Here is a 23,174-nt window from a genome sequence, read left to right as displayed (position 1 = left end):
TGGTCAGCAAAAATATTAAATTAAAATAGAAATTAATAAAGATTGAAAAATTAAGTTGTCCAACTGATAGTTGGAAATTTGTTTGGCTGAATGTCATAAATTCAAATTTTTTTTTGTCATTTTTCTCCATATAATCTCTGCTGGTTTATATGGGCCGATACTCGTAGCCCATTCGTCGCAAAATGTGTTCTTGTTTTTTCTTCCCTCTCCAAAAATACGAGTAAACTACTTTTTTTTTGCGGCGGCGGCTTGATTTTTTTTCTTCTCTGTTTTATGTTGTCTTTAAAATCTCTGAAGTAAAAGAGTGAGATATGTAGTCCTATTATGTCCTAAACCATGACCCTGGATTGTGGTGGCGTTAGTCCAAATATTTTTGGTACGTTTTGCATTGACAATGGACTGCCTTCTGATTTCAATCACACTACCTGCAATGGAATGAACGAATTGTTCTATGGCCGTGGCCGTGGGTATGATACATGGTTCTTATGACAGCGAATTAGTCTCAAAGATTCAACAGTTAGACAGCCAAGAACGAATTAATCTCAAATTCTCGAATCAGAAGAAGAGCAAATCAACATCACTCATTCACATACATAAAAACTTTAGGCCTATTTGTTTTTTCTTGGTCGAAGGTACTTTGTTTTACAATGGATATTACTAGCTCATAGCTTGAAAAAAGATTCGTAAGACGTAAGTGGACCAGGAAATATCAAGAGCATCATTTTCTATTTTGAAAAAAATATCACAAGCTTAAATAGTCGACAAAAAAAAAGGAATTCTAAAGGCATAAGTATGAGAAATAAAACGATGCAAAAAACAACAGTCTTCTGAAACCGAGGAAAAAACAGTTTAAGCGGCTTGTTGAGCAGAAAGCCTCTTCCTAGCTTCCTCAATGATGGTAAGCTTAATACCTTTTCCCTTTGGAAGAGACACCCATGGCTTTGTCCCTTTCCCAATAGTGAACACATTCCCTAACCTCGTGGCGAATTCATGTCCCGTCGAGTCCTGAATATGAATGGTCTCAAAGCTTCCCTTGTGTTTCTCACGGTTCTTGATCACACCAACACGCCCTCTGTTTCTTCCTCCAGTCACCATCACAACATTTCCCACATCAAACTTGATGAACTCCACGATCTTGTTCTCCTCCAGGTCGAGCTTGATGGTGTCGTTAGGCTTGATAAGCGGGTCGGGGTAACGGATGGTGCGACCATCGTAGGTGTTCAGGTATGGAATGCCCTTTTGACCAAACTGGATAGATCTCACTTTGCACAGCTTGAACTGCACACAGCAAACAATGAAACTTGTTGGATAACATACAATTTTAACACTAAACTGTAATCAGTAAATGACAATACAAGGGATTCAGGAGATCCAAACCTTTGCTTCCTCATCCCTGATGGAGTGGAGACGGAAGCGTCCCTTGGTGTCATACAGAAGACGGAAGTTTTCGTTTGTTTTGGGGATAGACACAACATCTGTACAGAATAACAATGCATAAGATTGTCTTTTAAGTCACTGATCATAGAATCACACACAAACAAAAGGGCATCAAAATCAAATATTAAGACTTACCCATGAAACCAGCAGGGTATGTTTTGTCAGTCCTGACTTTCCCATCAACTTGAATATGTCTTTGCATCAAGATTGAAATCACCTCACGGTATGTGAGAGCATACTTCAATCTATTACGGATGATAAGCACAAGGGGAAGGCACTCCCTCGACTTGTGTGGTCCAGAAGATGGTTTGGGGGCCTAAGCAGAGAGAGAAAAAGAGAGTTATAGGTGTCGAGAAACACATATCGAGTGAAAAAGGCAACAAGACTTCAAGCAAGCGACTTACAAAGGCACCACCAAGTTTGTCGAGCATCCAATGCTTAGGGGCATTAAGCCTCTTGAGATGCTTCTTCAATCCCCTTGCCTGTGCAAACATGGTCGATATAAAAGTTAAGCCACATTCCTCAACAGTACCCTCCACCATTAAAACTCCAATTCTTAGAATGCACACAAACGTAACGAAGAATAACATATCCAAAACCCAAGCTTAGAGAGAAATGAATTTAGAAACACTAAAAAGACCCAATCCCAAATCAGAAAATCTGTACGCAAAAAGAACACATGCCGTTGATTCCTCAAGGAAGCAGTAACACTGAGTTCAAGTTCAATAGGTAAAATTACAACTTGATGATCACTATGCTAGCACAGCAAGTAAAACGATCTCCCGATTTCAAATTCACTCATAGAGCACAACATTTTCTCAAGGAGACACTTTTAAGAAAACAGAAACCCCAAATCAAGAAAAAGAAAAAACAGATTGGCTTCGCTAGAGCACGAATCATACATTTGAGAGAAAAACTAATCCAAAACGAACAGCTTGCGAATACGAGACTACAGGAGAGAACAAGATGACAAACCATGTTTGCAGGTGAATCTCCGAATGCGTTCTGATTCCTCCGACGGCTGAAGCAGCCGTTCTTTCTCCACTCACCTTCTTCTTATCTACGATTATGCTGAAGCCTAATTTTTAATGCCCAAAATTCAATTGGGCCGATAAATAAACTAGTTAATTTGCGGGAAAAAACCGGGTCCAGCTATCGGGTTCAATCTTCACTCTTCGGAGTTAAATTAAAACGGTAAATTAAACCGGGTCCAACCAAATCATTCCAGAAAAATACAATATTATTTAGAAAAATTCTTCTGAATATCATGAATTCTACTTTTTGTGACACCTATACCACACACGCTGAGAAATTCTATGACCTAACATATTTCAGAAAGATACCTTGAAGTTTTAGTAGTATGGTAAAATGTTTTAAGAGTATGGTAAAAATGTTTAGGAATTATTTCCTAAAACATTTATAATTGCAGAAGCATTTCTATAAATTCAGGAGAACAATCCTAAATATGTATGAAACATTCTTGACTTAAGAAGTTTTCTTGACTTTTTTTAATAATCAACTTAAACTTTTTTATTGTTATTGGCAAAAGATTAGAAAAATTACTTTGTAAATTTATATACATCAGATAATGGTATAAATTAAAACTAGAACACAATTAAAAAAACTTTCTATCAATTACAGAAGGCTTTTTATTGATTCAGAAAGACAATCCTATATATGTTATAAGTGTCAAATTTTCTTGAAAAATGTTTGGATGTCAAGTTTCAAGCGTGTGTGATAAAAAGTAAATGCACTAGATAACCCAAGTGCTGTTCATAATTTGCAAGATGGGACAAAGCACTTTTGCAGCATTGTATAATTTATAATATGGTAACCGATATTATGTTAGAGATATTAATTTAATATTTTATAAACTTTCGAACACTTCCGCTGACTTGTCTTCCGACGACTACTATTCTTCTTCTTCTTCCTCCACTTTCTCTTTTATAACTCTGTTTCCTAATCCTGACCTGTATCCAAACTCGGATCCTCCTGTTCTTCGATCTTCCCCACCCGCTTCACCTGATTCATCATCACCAAACCCGTTTGTTCCAATTCTCTCGAATCCGCTGGTGCCGATTGTAAACCCGAACCGCCTCCGCCTCCACCTCCTTCTACGCCTAATTCGAATCCTCAGCCGCAATTTTCACCTCCTCTGTTAGATTTGGATACAACCACTGCACCGCCTCCGCCTACACCAGAAACAACAATCGCGCCGCCGCCTCCAGCGACAGTCGCCATTAAATCCGCCGAGCTAACGTATATATATAATATGTATCTATTTGAATTACTCTTATAATTTTATTGTTATACTACTAACAATACATATAGAGTGTTATCTGTTTTTGTAGCGCACTAATTACAAAAAATAACACCTATAATAATCTAGATAATTCATTATTGTTATCAATTTAACATATTTTTTACCTTGTTAATTATAATGTTAGACGTTAATTTTATATGTATTATGCTAAGTATACCAATAACATCTTTGATTATCTATATAACTCATTATTGTTATCAATCTAACATATTTTGTACCTACTTAGTTACAATATTAGACGTTAATTTATATATATATAACTGATGTAAGATTAGTGTTAGCAAGATAACAAATTATGTAGTATGATAACAAGTTATGTAGTTGTATAACTTATATGCTAACGGAAGAAAGATGATGAGAGAGAAACTCCATACAGGGAAGGAAGACTCGTAACAAAAGAACGATGGGGTAAAGAGTAATAACACCTTCAAAGTGTCAGAACAATGTCCCACTAATTTACTGTTTTTCCCATTTAGCAAATTTTGACCAGATTTTAGATTTTCTAGCAAATTCTCTATGTGATAAATTTGGTCAAAAAATTTGTTTATTTAAGAGAATTGCTCATATATATATATATATTATTATTTGCCGTAAAAATGAGAATATACATTATAACATGCATGAAAATAATTATAATTATTTTTGTTAGATTTTGCTCATATTTTTCATATGTTATGCTTTTTATTGTTATTTTCTTCTTATTCTATGTTTTTATTTGGGAAACCTTAAATACATTTTTACAAAATGGAGATTATGTAGTCAAATTTTTTTTATATAAAAATTTGATATAGTTTTGTATCGATACAATATTAAGTCATCAATCATCAATCATTTCAAACTACTAGTCTCATAATAGGGAAAATGGCCAAAATCTAGCTGAACTAAATTTCGTGGGCCAAAAAAATCTGTTCTAAAGTACAGGGCCAAAACCTATCTGAGTGGTAAAAAAATTTGAATTTCCTATCTGTTCTTATTAAATGGTGCCAAAAACTACCTTGACCAGGAAACCGTTAGTCAACATTAACAGTCTGCTGAGGTGGATGCCATGTCATTCATTGAAGTGGCAAAAGTGACACAAAACGACGTCATTTAACAAGTTTCGGACACACTAAACAAAACGACGTCGTTTTGTTTCCTGGTCAAAAACTACCTTGACCAGGAAACCGTTAGTCAACATTAACAGTCTGCTGAGGTGGATGCCATGTCATTCATTGAAATGGCAAAAGTGACACAAAACGACGTCGTTTAACAAGTTTCGGACAAAAAATTCACTAAACAAAAAATTCACTACACAAAACGACGTCGTTTTGTTTTGGGGGAAAATTAAAATTTCCAAATCGAAGATCAGATCAATTTAGGGTTCTTATTTGATGTTCTTGTTCGATAGAAGGGGATTTTAGGATTGGGACTGTGATCAGAAGAAGTCTGGGTTGGAAAGGCATCGAAGAAGATTACTGCGGAAGAATCGATCCATAATTGAGTCGATTGATGTCCTGGCTTCAAAATGAGGTAAGTTGCGAATTTAAAAACCATTAAACATTTTAAAAACTTTCGATTTTGAGAACAATAAGTAATTTGAGTTCTATATAAAGTCATATTAATTGGTTTACATCATATGTAGTTTTCGTTTTATAAATTTTCCATCTTGAGAGAATTTGATTTCACTTAGACAACCAAGTGTTCGATATAATATCTGAGAGAGTTTTAACAATGGTTTCGATGCTTTCCTTTTCAGCTTCAATGATTGTGAAGTGACGTTCAGTGTTTTTAGTGGTGGGCATTGGGTGAAGAATCATTCAGGAGACATATCATACATTGGTGGTGAAAGTAGAAGCATCGATTGTTATCCTGAAGCCTTCTTCACCACGCTGTCTGAAGATGAATTTGCTGGCCAAAAGGTGTGGTATAAGATGCCTTTTGAACTATTACACCAGCGGAAGTTGTTGCGCAATGGGGAGCAGAGTTTTCACAATATGGTTGAAGCGGCTAAGTGGTGTGGTGTGGTGGAGATTTTTATGGTTAACGAAGTGGAGCATCCAGTTGAAGAAGCCTTTTATGAGCATGCTGAAGAAGAGATAAGGGTTGAAAGAAATGTGGCTGGGTTTGTTGATGAAGATCCAAATTTCGATTATCATAATACGCCTCCCAACTCTGATGGTGAAGAAGATGGTGTAAAGCTGGTGAGATGGAAGAAAGGGATTGGTGAGCTGAAATTGAACCAGGTGTTTGACACCTTAGAAGAATTCAAAGATGCATTGGTGGAATATTCGCTGAAAGAAGGATGGAATATCAAGCAAAATCCTTGGGGAAAAATAAAGTGTGGAGCTATTTGTGGGGTTGAAGATGGCTGTCTTTGGAGGATCTACTGCTCCTATGAGGAGCATCTTGGAAAGTGGAAGGTGAAGACATATGAAGATGTACACACTTGCTTCAAGGATGGAAGAAGCAAGATATTGAAGAAGTCTGTCATCGTGAAACTGTTTCTTGATGAAATAAGGACTTACCCTGAGTACAGGCCAAAGATGATCCAAGACCAGATTCAACAACGGTATAACTTGATTGCCACCTACGACCAGTGTAAAAAAGCTAAGGAAAAAACAATCTCCATCATCAACAGTGACTATGTGGAGCAGTTTTCTAGGCTTAAAGACTACCGAAATGCAATTCTTGAGTAAGTTTTTGAATATGTTTGTTGTTTAGAGTTATTAAAAGCATTTTTGAAGATGACATTGTTGTTCTTATATGGTTTTGCAGACAAAACAAAGAGTCTACTGTGGTGTTGGAGACAGTTCCTAATGATGATGGAAATGAGATTTTTAGGAGGTTCTATGTCTGCTTTGAAGCTATGAAGAATGCATGGACTATGTGGTGTCGGCCTGTGTTTGGGGTTGATGGTTGCTTCATGAAGTGCACCTTGAAGGGTCAGTTATTAGCTGCGGTGGGAAAGGATGCTAACAATGGTATGTACCCATTTGCTTGGGCGGTAGTTGATGTGGAGAATGAAGAAAACTGGACTTGGTTTTTCAAGTTGCTGAAGGCTGATTTCAATCTACAACAAGGTCAACATTACACAATCATTTCAGATAGACAAAAGGTATAGTTTCCTGATTTTTTTGGCTTTACTTTCCTGATTTTTTTGGGTATAGTTTCATAATGATCTAATGTTCTTTCAGGGTCTGCTGAATGCTGTTCAAAATGAATTACCCCATATTGAACATTGAATGTGTGCAAGACACATCTATGGGAATTTGAAGAAGTTGTTTCCCAATCAAAGCGACATGAAGGCCTTATTTTGGAGAGTAGCTGAAAACTTCACCTTGCCTGAATACAATGCCAATATTGAGAGGGTAAAGAACTATGATATGCGACTGTATGAAGCAATGATGGAGAAGAATCCGCAGAACTGTAGTCTCGCCTTTTTCTCACCAGCATCTTCTTATGTAGACGTGCATAACAACATCTCCGAGTCATTCAACAATGCCATTTATCCAGCAAGGTATATGCCAATGGTGGAGATGTTAGAGACAATAAGGAGAAGAACTATGGTTTGGATAGACCAGAGGATGAAGGAAGCACTGAGCCATCAAGGAAGATTCACGGTTAGGGCAGTAGAGTGGATAGAGGAAGAGCAGAAGAAACTCAAGTATTGTGTGATGGTTCCCGGAGCAAATTCGAGAGATGAGGTGCGTGAGTCTGGTTTAAGTTACAGTGTCAACATGAGACTGAGGACATGTGCGTGTAGGAGATGGGACATGAGTGGCATTCCTTGCCGTCATGCCCTTCGTATCATTGCTGAGAGGAAACTGAATCAGGAGGATTACATCTCTCATTGGTATCTGAATTTCCGTCAGCAGCAAATTTACTCTTACTCAATCAACTCTGTCAACGGTATGTTATTTTGGAAAAAATCAGGATCTAAAGTGCTGCCACCACCAAGTTTAGTTGAAGAAATTGAGAACAGAGTTGGAAGAAAGCCAAAGCCGAAGAGGAAGAAGGCAAGACATGAGTCTCCATCGAAAAAGAAAGCATCCAGAGATAAAAGGGTTGGTGGTCGTTGTGGTGAAGCTGGTCACAATGCAACAAAATGTCAGAATATGGTAGCGGATGGAGGCAAAAATAGAAGATCAAATGCAAGAAAGAAGAGGCAAGTGGAAGATGGAAATGAGGCCACCGAGACAGAACAAGATGGATATGAGTCAATGACTCTATCATTTGGAGATGGACCGATTCCAACTCAGCCAACTCAAGAATAGGTAAGTTTTATGATCTGTTAAGTGACCTTGTTTTATCGACATTTCATACCTTTTATCGATAATGTTTTCTTCTTTTTTGGTGTTAGGGAGTATAGATGATGAAAGCTTTGTGGAGCACTGAGACAAGAGCATAAAAGGCATCAGATTAGGACCTAAATCATGACCTCATTTTCTCTGTTTTTTTTGTCATGATTTAAACTTGATTTTGTTGGATTTGATAATGTACTTTGTTTGGATTCTAGATCTTTGTTTTGTGACTGTTTTTGTAACCATTATGCTCAGAAAATTGTGCTCCCTTTAAGCTTAAGAAAATGCTCCTTCTATTTCATTCATGTTCTAATATTCAGTTTCAACAACAATAACAACAACATTGATTAAACACTTACATAGATTCTAGACTCACATACAAGAGAGAAAGCAAATGGTTCTTAACAACATCAACATTAAAACAGAAACACATACACCAACCACATCGCAAAACCAAATCCGACCAGGTTCTTCAAGCTACAGAGCTGCATTTTGAGATCGCCCACTTCTTTTGCAACCACAGCCTTGCACATATGAGTCTCCATAGCCAATGTGTCAATCTCGGACTCGCAAACATTGAAGCCCTTCTGCAATGTCATTGAACTCTCTTCAATATTTTCGACTTTGTCTATCAAGTCCTCAAGCTCTTCAACCATACATGTATCAGTCCATTTGAATGTATGATACCAATTATCCTGTTATATATACAAACATAACTCAATCGACAATAAAAACTGTTTTCAAACACATGTCAATGCTCAAATCCGAAAATATGTTTACTTACTCCTTCCTTTCTGTGTGGACAAGCATGAAACAGTCTTCCAGGGTTCTTAGCAGTACCAGACGTCTTCATGACAACCGTTTCTCCGCACCTACATCTCTTAGGGAACCCTCTTCCTTGAATTTCCATTATAGCTCACTCAAACACAGTATATCGGAGAAGAAGACTACACAGAACCCTAAACTGATCTGATCTTCGATTTGGGAATTTTAATTTTCCCCCAAAACAAAATGACGTCGTTTTGTTTAGTGAATTTTTTTGTCTGAAACTTGTTAAACGACGTCGTTTTGTGTCACTGTTGCCACATCAATGAATGACATGGTATCCACCTCAGCAGAGTGTTAATGTTGACTAACGGTTTCCTGGTCACGGTAGTTTTTGGCACCATTTAATAAGAACAGATAGGAAATTCAAATTGTTTTACCACTCAAATAGGTTTTGGCCTTGTATTTTAGTACAGATTTTTTTTGGCCCACGAAATTTAGTTCAGCTAGATTTTGGCCATTTTTCCTCTCATAATAATGTCTAGGTATGGTAATGATACTTCACAAGGCAACGCGAGGTTATTGATTGTAGGATATGTGTTTCTTATTGTAGCTCTATGCTTATTCATAGCTGTCGTTTGTTTTTACCTATTTAGAATAGTAAGACATTCCTTAAGTAATCAAACTAGAGAAGAGGTTGGGGTTGAATTAGGCGGGAATTCAATTCCGGACAATGAGTCTATAGAACGGGAATCCAATTGCGGATAATGAGTCTGATGATGATAACACATCCACAGATGTCATTTTGAACTCAGATTCTGAGAATTCTGAAAACGAGAATCAACAAGTACAGTTAGCTCCTGTACTTTTTAGAAAACTTTATTTTTATACATGGGACAAGGGAGGATGGGTGTCCAATATGCTTTGGTCAATTTGAGTGGAATGTTCGGTTGGCAAATACGCCATGTGGACATGTATTCCATTTGTATTGTCTTAGTCAATAGCGTCATAATTCTTGTCCAATTTGTGGAAGAACTTTAGTTTAGTTTAAGTGTTCACAATTTAAAATGGTTCTATTAGATTTTAAATAAAAGGATTCGTTTGAACCGTCCAGTTCTGTTTTTTTGTTTGCTATTAATCAAGATTTCTAGAAAATAAATGTTTTAGTTTTTTGTTTACTATCATCAGATCAAAGCTTGCAAGTATCGATCGCACGCGTGAATCCACTGCAACAACTGCGTCAAAGCACTTCCTTATGAGATGATTAATTTGTTGCTCTACAACTTCGACTATGTTACTGTTAGTTTATTTTTGTACGTAAAATCCAATTCATCAAATGGTGTTTTATTTATTTATTTCTCATATACTAGGTTTATAATTTTTTTTTTTTACGGCTCTACTACTCATACTATCGAAGTGTTGTAAACAAGGGAGAAAGAAGCAGAGATCGATCTGATGTGTTGGAGAACACCATAAACAGAGGTTCTAGAAAACGTTATTCCAATCCAAGGAATTCGAGATACAATGACAAAGCCAGAACATTTGGTATTATAGCAACCCATATTTTTGTAGGCATCTGCCTGATAATTTAATAAGACATAGAAGGCAAAATATTATGCAGGGATAAAAGTAGTAAAGACAACAAACCAATGGTTCGGCTTTCTTTTTAAAATAATCACGATTTGTTTATTGGTTTGCCATGTATGAAGAAATATAATTAAAAAATAATTAATATTTAAGAACTATAATTAAGAAATAATTTATTACTCACGGTCCAATATATTGTAAATCGCGTGAAAGTGTCACCATACAATCTTGGATGTACCTACATATAAAATTATAGAATACATAATGAAACCTGCGTAGATTTAAAAACATAAGTTGCTATTATTCTTTGTTCAACCAAAAAAAAGTATTAAACTCTCGTATTTATTCTACAGTTTCAAATGAAATTTTCATTAAATATATATCCGTAAATATAATTTTTATCTTTATCTATATGTATGTACATTTTGTTTTATAAGTTTGGTAATAACTTACAGCCCAACCAAGTTGGATGCTATTGTGTTGATTATGAGGTTCATTTTCTAACCAAATTTGATTTTTACTGTTACGTTATGAAAACTTATCAAAGCTTCTACTCCTCGATAGATGCTCTCATCCAAAACAGATTCGATTGTTGCAAACTGCACATCACATTAATATAAAAATCGAATCGTTAATAAATTATTTAATAAATTGCATGAGTTATAATCACAGCATTAGTATAAGGTAACTACATGACTGTAGTACAATATAATCTTTTTTTATATTACAATTTATTTAAAATGTTTATATAAGATGATCTAGATATTTCCAATAAAATAATGTAAAAAAAAAAAAAGATTTACATGTAGGCTTGGATATGTTTGCTGATCGGTCAGGTTGGAATGAAAGAGAAATTAGAAGATTGGTAGCGGATGAAGATGCAGAGATCATTCTATCTTTACGAGTAAACTCAAGATGCAGAGATCATTACTGCTTACTGGTTACAATAAAACGGGTCTCTATATAGTAATATCTGCTTACTGGTTGGCAGCTCATAATCACCAAAGGCCAATACGTCCACCATCTGGCAATGCAAATCTGAAGTAACTAATATGGAAGCTCTACATTGCTCCGAAGATAAAGCACTTTTTTTGGAGAGTGGTTTCAAATGCCATTCCAATTGGTGAAAATCTCTAAAAGATACATGTTACAAGAGATTCTCTGTGTCCACGGTGTCTTCTTGTAGAGGAGTCAGCCAATTATTTTTTTTTTTTTTTAATGCGATTATGCACAGCATATCTGGACGGCTTCAAGATTTCCAAATACAGGTGTAATCAACATGGTGTTAACTTTTGAGGCAAGGCTGGAAGCTATACTCAGGAGAAGTACTCTAATGCCGCATAGAGTTCATCAATATGCTCTGTGGATACTTTGGCGCATATGGAAAAGCCGTAATATATCCTTGGATAACAACACTCAAGTTAGCTGAGAGTGATGCAAAAGATTGGTTAGACGTCCATCATCTCATCGACAGATATAACCAGTCAGATCCTCATCATAATTCAAACCCGATCACAAGACATCATCGATGGCTGCGACCTAAAGAAGGATGGATAAAATGCAACTATGACGGATCTTATATTAAAGAAAGGAATAACGCAAAAGCTGGATGGATTCTAAGAGATGAAAATGGAGTCTTCAAAGGAGCAGGACAAGCTCAAAGTACTGCAGCACAAACGCCACTAGAGAGTGAAGCCCAAGCAATTCTATGGCCATGCAATATTGTTGGTCAAGAGGTCTTAGAAAAATCATTTTCGAAGAAGATTGCAGAAACCTGGTTAATTTGATCAACAAAGAATCCCTCAACTTTGGAAGTCACAATTGGATCAGAGAGATTTGGAATTTAAAAATAAAATGAGAAAACCCACTTTACATAATCTAATGCTCTTAGAAGAATAAAGAGAGAAGAAAAGAAGAAACACAAAGTACTTTTGTGTGAAACATATAAAAAAAAAGGACAGAACAAGAAGTCCAGTTTCACCAGAGGTATTCTTTCTCCGTGTTCCTTTTGTGTCCAAAAAACACCCTGCTCTACTTACATATTACCCTCATCAAACCTGAATAGATCACATAAAACCCAAAACCCCGAATTATAAAGTTTATATTTACATTCTATGTTGCAGCTCATTTGGTTTGTCCCCAGTTCCTTCTATCAAAACTTCTTGATCACAAAGAAACCAAGCTTAGTTTTCCACTGGAATGTTCCAGAAAGGATATGAAACGGCAACGAAGAATACCGTTATCTGTGGTTTCAGAGGAAAGATGCTCTCGCCATAGTGTAAAAAGGAAGAAAAGATATACAGATGGGTTTGTCTATGATTGTGGTTCACTTGCTTTGCGATAGAGGTCGATGGTATCTGTGTGGTTTGGATCAAGACTCAGTGCTGCTTCACAGTCTATGATAGCAACTGCAGGTTCTCGCATTGAATCGAAGAATGATGCTCGTAGGTGTAACAGTTGGAGGTCAGGTTTAAAGGCTATGGCTTTTGATAGCTCTTCAATGGCTTCGGTTTCTTTATAGTCATCCATAAGAACTCTAAAGACAATTTCAAGAAGAAAAAAAAAGATTAGAAAGTTTCATAATATTAGTTCTATTGTGCTTGGCATTCAATTTTAACAAGACATGGATAAGAATGGCGGTGAAGCTTAGCGCACCTGCGGCTCTATATTATAATATTAAAAATACTTTTTATGAATTAAAGAAGGCTTTTTATTAATTCAGAAAGACATTCATAACTATTATGAATGTCAAGTTTTTTTAAAAAAATAATGATATGTATATCAAGTTTTAAGCCTATAATTTACCCCAAAAACTTGTTTTGAAGGCATTTAAGAAAAGTGGTCATATATATTTACTATTATTTTCCGTAAAAATGAGAATATAAATTAAAACATGAAAATAGTTATAATTATTTTAGATTGCTCTTTTTTTCATATGTTATGTTTATTTTTATTATTAATTATTTTCTTTTTATTTTAAATTTTTATTCCATTGTAAAAATGTATTTAAGGTTTCTCAACTGTATTCTCCCGATTCAACAACACTAGTATTTGCATTTTGTACTAGACTTTGATTTCTATAATAACAAATTTGTGTTGCATAACCTAGATACTGAAAAATCTGGTTATTTTGTATCTGGGTTATGCAATGTTTAGTGTAGGATTAGTTTTAGGTGTCGGTTTACATACTTATTTAATAATTCGCTGCTATAGAAAACAACACCTAGTACAAAATGTAAGTACTAATGTTGTTGAACTAGGGGAAATATTGTTTCGGATGGAGAATATGATGATATCGCATCTACGAATGCTGTTATTCAGTCGGATTCAGATAATTCTGATGATAACGAGCATCAACTAGTCAATTTAGTGTAAAAAGTATTTATTCAATCTTACAAAATATAATACATGGGTTCTTCTTATATAGAAGAAGAAGATAGAAGAAGAAGAGAAAGCATAATTACAAGATCCTACAACGGCTAGAAATCAAAGGAGTAATTACAATTTCTATAAATACAAGATTCCCAAATAAACCCATATTTAACACCCTCTGTTGGTGCATGTAAATCCCACATGCCCAACTTGCAAATCATTTGATGGAAACTTTTGCCACATACTGATATTTTGTGAGTATGTCTGCAATCTGATCCTCCGATTTGACAAAAGGAAGCTTAATTATCCTTTTGTCAATTTTTTCTCTAATGAAATGTCGATCTGTCTCCATGTGTTTAGTCCGATCATGTTGAACAGGATTATGTGCTAGGTTAATAGCAGATTTGTTGTCGCAAAACAGAACCATTTCCTGTGATGGAGCAAAACCAATTTCTGTCAAAAGATTTCTTAACCACAAAAGCTCACGTATTCCTTTTTCCATAGCTCGAAACTCTGCTTCGGTACTTGAAAGTGAAACCACTTTCTGTTTTTTACTTCTCCAACTCACAAGATTCCCGCCTACAAAAGTGAAATACCCTGCAGTTGACTTTCGATCATTGATGTCTCCGGCCCAATCTGCGTCTGTGTACCCTTCGACATCCAGATGACTATGTTTAGTGAATATGAGACCTTTTCCTGGTGATGACTTCAAATAGCAAAGTATCCTCATAACCGCATCCATATGCTCTTCGTTTGGCTGATGCATGAACTGACTCACAACACTAACTGCAAAAGCTATATCGGGTCGAGTGTGAGATAAATAAATTAACTTTCCCACTAGCCTTTGATACCTTTGTTTGTTTGTTGGTTTTTGATCAGAATCCAATCGAAGCTTTAGATTTTGTATCATCGGTGTGTCCGCTGGTTTGCAATCAAGCATCCCTGTTTCTTCAAGCAAATCCAAAACATATTTTCTTTGTGATATAAAAATTCCTTGTTTTGATCTTGCTACCTCGATTCCCAAGAAGTATTTCAAGCCTCCAAGATTTTTCATCTCAAATTCACTATCTAGTGCACTTTGGAGCTTTGTGATCTCCTCAACATCATCACCTGAAATGATCATATCATCAACATATATAAGCAAAAGTGTGATTTTACCGTTATTTCTTTTAAAGAACAACGTGTGGTCCGAATTGCACTGACGATATCCATATTTTTTCATGAAGCTTGTAAATCTTCCAAACCACGCCCTTGGTGATTGTTTTAGACCATATATTGCCTTTTTGAGTTTGCATACCACCGACGAACTCGTGTTAACTTCATAACCTGGTGGAAGATCCATGTACACCTCTTCCTCTAATTCTCCATTAACTCTCCATGTAAGAATGCATTCTTTACGTCGAATTGGTGCAACGGCCAATCCAAGTTAGCAGCCAATGATAAAAGAACCCGTACTGTGCTCAGCTTTGCCACCGGTGAAAACGTCTCATCATAGTCGACCCCATAGGTTTGAGTATACCCTTTTGCTACCAACCTTGCCTTGTATCTCTCTATTGATCCATCAGCTTTGTATTTGATTGTGAACACCCATCTGCAGCCCACTGTTTTCTTATTCCGTGGAAGCTCATCCAGTATCCACGTTTCATTCTTAAGCAACGATGCCATTTCTTCTTGTACGGCTGCAGTCCACTTTGGATCCAGCAAAGCCTCATGCATGTCTTTCGGGATTTGATGATCTGATAGATTTCTTGTAAAAGATCTCAACGGCTCAGACAATTTTCCAGAAACATAGTTTGCCACTGGATATTTTGATTTTCTGTTCTCCACATCAGGTGAGTACCGGTTCGGTGCCTTTCCTCTCGTCGACCTATTAGGTAACACATAACCAGAGTTTAGATTTTCATGCTTATGTGCAAGAGGAGATATGTTTACCTGTGTTTGGTTTTGGTCAACGTTGTCACTAGCTTCAACATCATGGTTTGAATCTGGTTGATCATCAATGGTGTCAAGGTTGGAACTTTCACCAATATCTTCTACACCAGTGTCACTTGATCCATGAACCACCTGAATATGACAATCTTCAAAATTATTTTGTAGTTCTGCCTCATGTGAATTACTAGGTCCTGCTTCTGTGTTCTTTTCCATTGTGTCTTCTATTCTGATTTCATGATCTTGGTCAACCAACATAGGCTCTGAGATAAGTTGGGTAGGTTCGATCTGTTCTTCCATTATTAATGTGTCATTTCCTTCACTTCTGGGCCAGTCATAAGATAACCAACTTGAATCTTCGTCATTGTTCTCTTTCTGAAGTGAAGAAGTGGGTGAGTAGTACAGGTCTGTCTCAACAAATGTGACGTCCATGGAGGTGTATAGCCGCCGAGTTTTAGGGTCAAAACACCGATAACCCTTTTGATGTACTCCGTACCCGACGAACACACACCGAATGGCACACGGATCCAGTTTTCCTCTCTGATGCTTATGAACATAAACGAAAACAACACAACCAAATACTCTTGGTGGTAGCATTAATATTGATGGGAGAGAGTGGTATGATGATAAACAATCAAGGGGAGATTTAAATTGAAGTACCCGAGATGGTAACCGATTCATTAGGTAGACCGCTGTAGTGACTGCCTCAGCCCAAAAAGATGATGATATATGAGCTTCAAGCATTAAAGAGCGAGTCATCTCTAAGATATGGCGATTTTTACGCTCAGCGACTCCCTTTTGCTGCGGTGTATGAGGGCATGTTGTCTCGTGAATTATTCCAAGGCTTGAGCAATAATCCTGAAAAACCTTACTAAGAAATTCTCCACCATTATCAGATCTTAAAACTTTAATAGTAGTATTAAACTGGTTTTTAATCATGCTATGAAACACTTTAAAATCATTAAAAACCTCAGACTTATGTTTTAAAACATAAAGCCAAGTCATTCGAGTACAATCGTCAATAAATGTTACAAACCATCGATATCCAGATAAGCTAGAAACAGGTGCTGGACCCCAAACATCAGAATGAATGATCATGAAAGGGACATTAGTCTTAGTTAAACTTGGCGAAAAATGAGTCCTATGATTCTTTGCAATGATGCAAGTTTCACACGTAAGGGTATCAATATTTAAATGTCGAAAGAAGGTAGGGAATAAGTGTTTCATATATGAAAATGAAGGATGTCCTAACCGTCGGTGCCATAACCAAATTTGTCGTTCTATAGAACCATGAGCCAAGTGACTACGTCCAGCCTTGAGATCATCCACATAATATAATCCATCTCTCTCAGTACCACGTCCAATTATCTCCTTAGAATATATATCCTGGAGAAAACAAAAGTTAGGATATATGAGGGCAAAGCAGTTTAATTCTCTTGTAATCTGACTGATAGAGATTAATTTATGACTTAAAGACGGGATAAGAAGAGTATGAGAAAGTTCTAGGGACGGAGAAATATTGACAGTGCCCGCCCCGGTAACCTGCGATAAACCACCATTAGCATTAGCAATAAAATTTCGACGAGGTTTTGTACGTTTAGAAAAATCATTAACGTCAAAGGTCATATGGTCAGTAGCTCCAGAATCAAGAATCCATGTATTTGTAGGAGAAGTAGTAGGAGATAGTTTATTTGCAATCATGCAATTTCCGTTTACCGGTTCGGCATCACGCATTAATTCTCCAAGACAATGCCTCTCATAAGGAACACAATTACCTGGATCATGATTATATGTCGTTTGAGGCTGGGTTCCTCTGGAATGAAGTGTTATACCATTGTGAGAGTTCAAATCACTGAGCTGGGTCTTAAATTATATATCGCCTGAGACGAACCCATCTTCTGCCCTTGCCATCGTGAGTTTCAATTCCTTGAAATTCCAGATCTCTTCGTCTCCTCAAAATTTCAGAGTCGGTCAATAAAAATAATAATTCAATCTGAAACTGATGCTCAAGATCAAAGAAATCCTTTTTGTGTAAATTACGAAGAATATATGAAACACACACAAAACTTTTGTGGTAAAAGGTTCTAGTTTTTTTTTTTTTTTTCGATATCACCAAGGAGAAATTTTCGTCTCCAAGAAAGAGAATAATAATAATAATATGTTTTCGTTTCAAAATAAAAGCTTATATAAGAGTCAAAACAGAAATTGTAAGCTTTACGCTTCTATCGGGTTTCAAAATTTCGAAGGGTAATTTGGCTGGGAAAAAGAAAAAAAAAATAGTTTCAGAATAAAAGAAAAAGAATCAAAAAATCATTAGGATCATACTTTGCTCTGATACCATGTAAAAAGTATTTATTCAATCTTACAAAATATAATACATGGGTTCTTCTTATATAGAAGAAGAAGATAGAAGAAGAAGAGAAAGCATAATTACAAGATCCTACAACGGCTAGAAATCAAAGGAGTAATTACAATTTCTATAAATACAAGATTCCCAAATAAACCCATATTTAACATTTAGTTCATATTCTGAGGTCAAACTTGCAAGTATGGTTTGAATCCACTGCAACAATCCAGACAAACAAATAACCTGCGTCAAAGCACTTCCTCATGAAATGGTTTGAAGTTGTCCTATTCTCTTCTCTTTCCTATTACTGATTCGTTGTTTTACAACTTTGACTATGTTATTGTCCATTCACAAATGTACTCTATTGTTTATGTCTTACTTTATGATGTAATCAATTGCATACTCCTGCATCAAATGACCCGCTCTATGAAATTCTATTTTCCATAAAATTTGCAGTAAATTAAGATTTTAGTTTTTTATTCCCTTCTCATTGCACAAAAATAAAATTCAGTTCGTAGAAGCATTTGCTATAGAATATAATAACGCTTAAATATAATATATCATATAAGTATCAAGCATCAACAGGTATAGCTAAATTATGCAATTCATACATTCACAACTCATACTATCCGCCAATTCTTTAAGGGAGAATTGGTTTTATAATGCAAATTGAATTACAATTTGTCCTCTTAATGGTTTCTAGAAAACATTTGTTCTTATAATGTTTTATTAATTTTTTTTTCCATTATGCCCATTAATTTTGAATTATTTAATTAACTAAATATTTATATTAAAAAAATTTATATTTAAAAAATATCTGTACATAGCCATCTACATATTCTCTTTCTCCTCCATCAACATCTTCAACACAGACTCTTCCCACAATCGATGTTTTCACCGGAAAATCAAATTCAGGTAAAGACACAATCTAAACAGTATATAGACTGTTTTTCTCCATCGCCTGTCTTCTTCGTTATCATTCAGTTTCGAATTTAGGGTTTACAAATACTCAATTGATTTGGGGAGGTTTTTTTTATTTACAGTTTCTGTTACTTGTTTGAGTCTAATTTCGATTAGTTTCGCATATATGATTGTAAATTTCAATTCTAGCTGCATGCATTATTCTGGGTTATCCAATTTTCAATGCTAGAATTGCTAATTTCGAATATGGAGTTTTTTAATTTTGATTCTGTGATTTCTAATATTATTTGGTTTTTGTTCCATTGTAGGCAGATTCAGTGGCATCTATATTCCAAACTCTTTCTCCACCTTGATAATCAGCTTGCATGTCTTTATCTGCCGTGAATCCATCATAGTCGTTCTCCGTCGTTTCCGTCGCAATAGTCGTAAACAACTTCCTTTCTCATTTGGCTATATATTCTTCTACTGTGTTTTATCGCTTATATGGTTGACATGCATTAGCTATTTGAAGTTTTCTCATCATGCTTTTTCTGGGTTTCTATAGAAGTTTTGATCACAATAGCTTGTTGATTTCACCATGTGAAGTAAACTGATGTCTTAGTTTTGCCATTTTTTTTGCTAAGCTCTTTGTTTTGCCATTTATCTTTGCTCTCTGTTGATTTTGTTGTTGTCGCTATGCTCTTTTTTTTCGCTAAGCTCTTTGTTTTGCCATTTGTCTTTGCTCTCTGTTTATTTTGTTGTTGTTTGTTCAAAGTTTTGAAACTTTAAAATGTTTGTTCTCATATGATATACTCGTTTGCCAGTTCCAAGCTTTAGCGGATCACCTTTTCCGCAATCCAGATTACCATAAACAAGTTAGGAAGCACATTGTAAAGCAGGTACGTTCTGAGATCCATTCTTGTGCCTAAACTTATAGATTTGTCTGGGAAGAATGTCGAGCTCTGTAGTTAGTGTCTTTACGGATGTCTGTATAGTCTACGTACTAGTTGTTTTACTTTACTCTTGCTTCTTATTCTTGTCTGTAATGTCAAAACATGACCTCATCAAATTAATTCGTTATCAGCTTGAATAAGTTTCAACTTTGACGTGTTAGGCACCTTGAGCTACTTTTTTTTTTGGCTTTAGGTAACAATGTATTTGTCGAACACCAGTTCTGACCGATTAGATTACATCATTGTCTTATGGAAGTTTGAATGTCATCTATAAACCATTCCTCTATGTATAAGCTAACGGTATACAGAATAATTAATTGTAGTATTCATTTCGATACATAAAATTTTATATTATATGTGATTGCTCACTAAATTAACGGTATAACCTTAACCGCTGCAGAAAACTAAGTTATCAATCAAAGCCATCATTTGATTACAAATACAATGAACTAATTAGCTGAGACAGAGCATATCTTTGAAGATTTCAAACTTTGAAAGGGAATCTGTATTAAATATTGTATAACGATGAACTTGGTTTTGTTTGTGTCTTTGCGTACAAATATTGGAACGATTAGTATTTTGCTTTTGTTAAAGAAGTTCATATTCAATATATAAAAGAAAAAATGACACTGTTAAACCCATATACTATATGCTTTAATTAATATACCGGTAGTTTAATTATTTGTCGTGATGAAGTTGAAGCCAAATTTTTTGCCATGTCTTTTTTGTTTTTATTCGTAGGTATGGACAAGGAACTTCCGAAACTGCTTTTCGAGCCTGGTTTTGTGAATGATATTGACAAGATCAATAATCGATGCATTCTTAACACAATGGACCCCGTTAAGAAAGCACTTTCAGAAGAATACAAAAGAGTTCTGCTAGACCCTGTCTTTGGACCTGTTTTGTCGATTATCGAGAACGACATGGGATTTTCAGGGCGACTAATCCATAGCTTTCTGTGTAAGGAGCTCATCACTGACAAGAAACACAAGCTATGGTTCGTGTTTGCGGGGAGACCTCTTCGATTTTCTCTGCAAGAATTTCATGCGATTACTGGACTGAACACGGAAGACGATAAGACTTGTGATTTCAGTGATTGGGTTGATGATGGCGGGTTCTGGAGTAAGTTGTTGAGAAGCAAACGTGGAATTACTTTGGCTAACATAGAAACTGAGTATCTTGGGTGTGTCAACAAATGGATGCGTGAAGACAGGTTGCGGTTAGTGTACTTGTATGTTATTGCTTCTCTGGTAATGGCAAAGAGCAAGACCATTAATATCCCAAAAGAATATATCATTCTTGTTATGGATCTGGAGAAGCTACGGAAGTACCCATGGGGACGTGTAGCGTTTGATTTTCTAGTGCAGAGTATCAAGAAAGTTCGTGTGAAATTGACGCAATCTACAGGCTATGCACTGAATGGCTTCTCAATAGCTTTTCAAATCTGGATCATGGAGGCAATTCCCGTTCTCGGATATATGCTGTCTTCAAGATTGGACGATGTGATCGCTGGTGTTGCTAGATGCTTTAAGTGGAACGGCATTAGCTATGTGAAAATTTCAGATATTAAGCATATCGAACATACGTTTTGCACGAAGGTGATTTCTGATTCTTTAGCTTTTTTTTTTTTTGCTTTGTTGTATTTCCATGCTAATTGTCCCATTTTTTTTACAGGAGAAGCTCTATCACTATATCTCTTCCACTGGGAATGATGATGTCGTTGATTCTTTGGACTTTGTATGGCCTAATGAAATGGCTGACGCAAGAGTGGATCTTCTTAAAACAATGATCAATGATGGAATAGATTGGAGTCACCATAATTGGGCGGTAGAAGAAGCCATACCTGCAACTCTTGACAAGATTTAGAAAGCAACAGATGAAGAGAATGAGAATGTCGCAGAAGAAAGCCAATTCAGGACACCACCTGCTGTAGGTAGCTCAGTTGCAGGTTTGAGTCGAGGAAAGAAAAGGGTCGCTGAACCTGGTGCAGAAACACGGAAGCAGAAGATGATGTGCGAGCGATCAGCTGCGAAAGCCATCGATGAGGACTTTAAGTCTTTTATCCAAGGACTTTTGCAGACCTCGTTAAAAGCTTTGGAGGAGAGACTTCAGATGAAGATTGATAGTCGAGTAGAGCTATTGGAGAAGAAAATGGAAAACATAGTGGAGATGCTTGAGTCGAAGATTATCGAACCCATCCAAGCAGGTGGATTCACTACTGCTACTCTCACCGCAGCAAAATCACTATCTGGTACGTTTCACACATTTGCAAATTATTTCATTGCTTTATATGCAAAAATCTCATTGCATTTATTTTTCAAACTCGCAGGCACAGCCGGTGACGTTCCTTTACCGGCAAAAACATCTACCAATGATGTTCCCATATTTGCAGCAAAATCACTATATGGTACGTTTCACACCTTTGCAAATTATTTCATTGCTTTATATGCAAAAATCTCATTGCATTTATTTTTCACACTCGCAGGCACAGCCGTTGACGTTCCTTTACCGGCAAAAACATATACCAATGATGTTCCCATCTTTGCAGCAAAATCACTATCTGGTACGTTTCACACATTTGCAAATTATTTCATTGCTTTATATGCAAAAATCTCATTGCATTTATTTTTCACACTCGCAGGCACAGCTGGTGACATTTCTTTACCGGCAAAAACATCTACCAGTGTCATCCCTTTAGCTGCTAAAGCGTCAACAATTGCCGCCTCCAAATCCATAACAAGGTCAGCAGGTGCTATTCTAAGCATTGGGGAGACTTCGCACCCTTCCAAAAAGGTAAGGAAGTGCAGAAATACTAAGACCTGATGCCCTAGAATCAAAAATAATGTCTTTTTTTTAGGCTACGATGTGTTCTGTATAATATAAAAGATAATGTAGTTGTTAGATTTGTGTGTGTGGTAGTATTATTTTTAAAATGTAATATGTGTGTTTAGAAACTACGCTTGAAAAATCTATTTTGTTATGTAGACTTTGGTAAACTTGAAATATGTCATGTTAATAATGTAATATGTTTGTCTCACACATGTTGTTAATTTCCTAAGTTCCACTTTTTTTTCTCTTCGTATAATACAAGAACTATTTTGTACATTATCAGAAAGATGGAAACACAGAACTCCATGACGTGCTTCTCAGTCAAAAAATGGATTTCGACCTGGAAATGGATCCAGAAGACGCTTTACTCGCAAAAGCACTTAACAAAATTTCTCAATCTTCATTTGTAGCTGATTACGATCCGACACAGTCAGAAGATGCAGATCGTCCAT

General features: G+C 36.0%; 5 protein-coding genes across 8 annotated transcripts; 3 read left to right on the top strand and 2 right to left on the bottom strand.

Annotated features, from left to right (window-relative positions):
- Window positions 1–695: 695 nt before the first annotated feature.
- On the bottom strand, window positions 696–2,514 carry LOC18027216 (40S ribosomal protein S4-1). Its single transcript, XM_006410977.2, has 5 exons — window positions 2,413–2,514; window positions 1,842–1,919; window positions 1,573–1,753; window positions 1,378–1,475; window positions 696–1,278 (listed from the first exon to the last, which is right to left on the bottom strand). Exons 1-5 carry the CDS (start codon window positions 2,413–2,415, stop codon window positions 850–852), a joined length of 789 nt encoding a protein of 262 aa, XP_006411040.1. The 5' UTR covers window positions 2,416–2,514; the 3' UTR covers window positions 696–849.
- A 2,750-nt stretch (window positions 2,515–5,264) lies between these two features.
- On the top strand, window positions 5,265–6,981 carry LOC112081609. Its single transcript, XM_024148392.1, has 4 exons — window positions 5,265–5,269; window positions 5,496–6,431; window positions 6,515–6,854; window positions 6,934–6,981. Exons 1-4 carry the CDS (start codon window positions 5,265–5,267, stop codon window positions 6,979–6,981), a joined length of 1,329 nt encoding a protein of 442 aa, XP_024004160.1.
- Window positions 6,982–7,038: 57 nt separating this feature from the next.
- On the top strand, window positions 7,039–8,013 carry LOC112081608. The gene has a single exon (XM_024148391.1). The coding sequence runs from the start codon at window positions 7,039–7,041 to the stop codon at window positions 8,011–8,013; it is 975 nt and encodes a 324-aa protein (XP_024004159.1).
- Window positions 8,014–8,456: 443 nt separating this feature from the next.
- On the bottom strand, window positions 8,457–8,950 carry LOC18027215 (uncharacterized protein At4g04775). The gene is made up of 2 exons (XM_006410976.1): window positions 8,825–8,950; window positions 8,457–8,735 (listed from the first exon to the last, which is right to left on the bottom strand). The coding sequence occupies exons 1-2, from the start codon at window positions 8,948–8,950 to the stop codon at window positions 8,457–8,459; spliced, it is 405 nt and encodes a 134-aa protein (XP_006411039.1).
- Window positions 8,951–18,892: 9,942 nt separating this feature from the next.
- LOC18027214 lies at window positions 18,893–22,753 on the top strand. Of its 4 annotated transcripts, none has more exons than XM_024148214.1 (8): window positions 18,893–18,955; window positions 19,270–19,386; window positions 19,765–19,839; window positions 20,635–21,491; window positions 21,568–22,144; window positions 22,223–22,300; window positions 22,379–22,456; window positions 22,535–22,753. In XM_024148214.1, exons 5-8 carry the CDS (start codon window positions 21,901–21,903, stop codon window positions 22,714–22,716), a joined length of 582 nt encoding a protein of 193 aa, XP_024003982.1. In that variant the 5' UTR covers window positions 18,893–18,955; window positions 19,270–19,386; window positions 19,765–19,839; window positions 20,635–21,491; window positions 21,568–21,900; the 3' UTR covers window positions 22,717–22,753. The 4 variants fall into 3 exon arrangements, 1 of the variants encoding a protein (XP_024003982.1); XR_002896544.1 differs by having other exon boundaries at window positions 19,270–19,383; XR_002896543.1 differs by having other exon boundaries at window positions 19,270–19,839.
- Window positions 22,754–23,174: the final 421 nt, after the last annotated feature.

This window comes from Eutrema salsugineum, unplaced genomic scaffold, assembly GCF_000478725.1.
Source record: "Eutrema salsugineum unplaced genomic scaffold, Eutsalg1_0 scaffold_10, whole genome shotgun sequence".
NCBI classification, from domain to species: Eukaryota; Viridiplantae; Streptophyta; class Magnoliopsida; order Brassicales; family Brassicaceae; genus Eutrema; species Eutrema salsugineum.
This window is presented reverse-complemented; position numbering and strand designations above follow the sequence as displayed.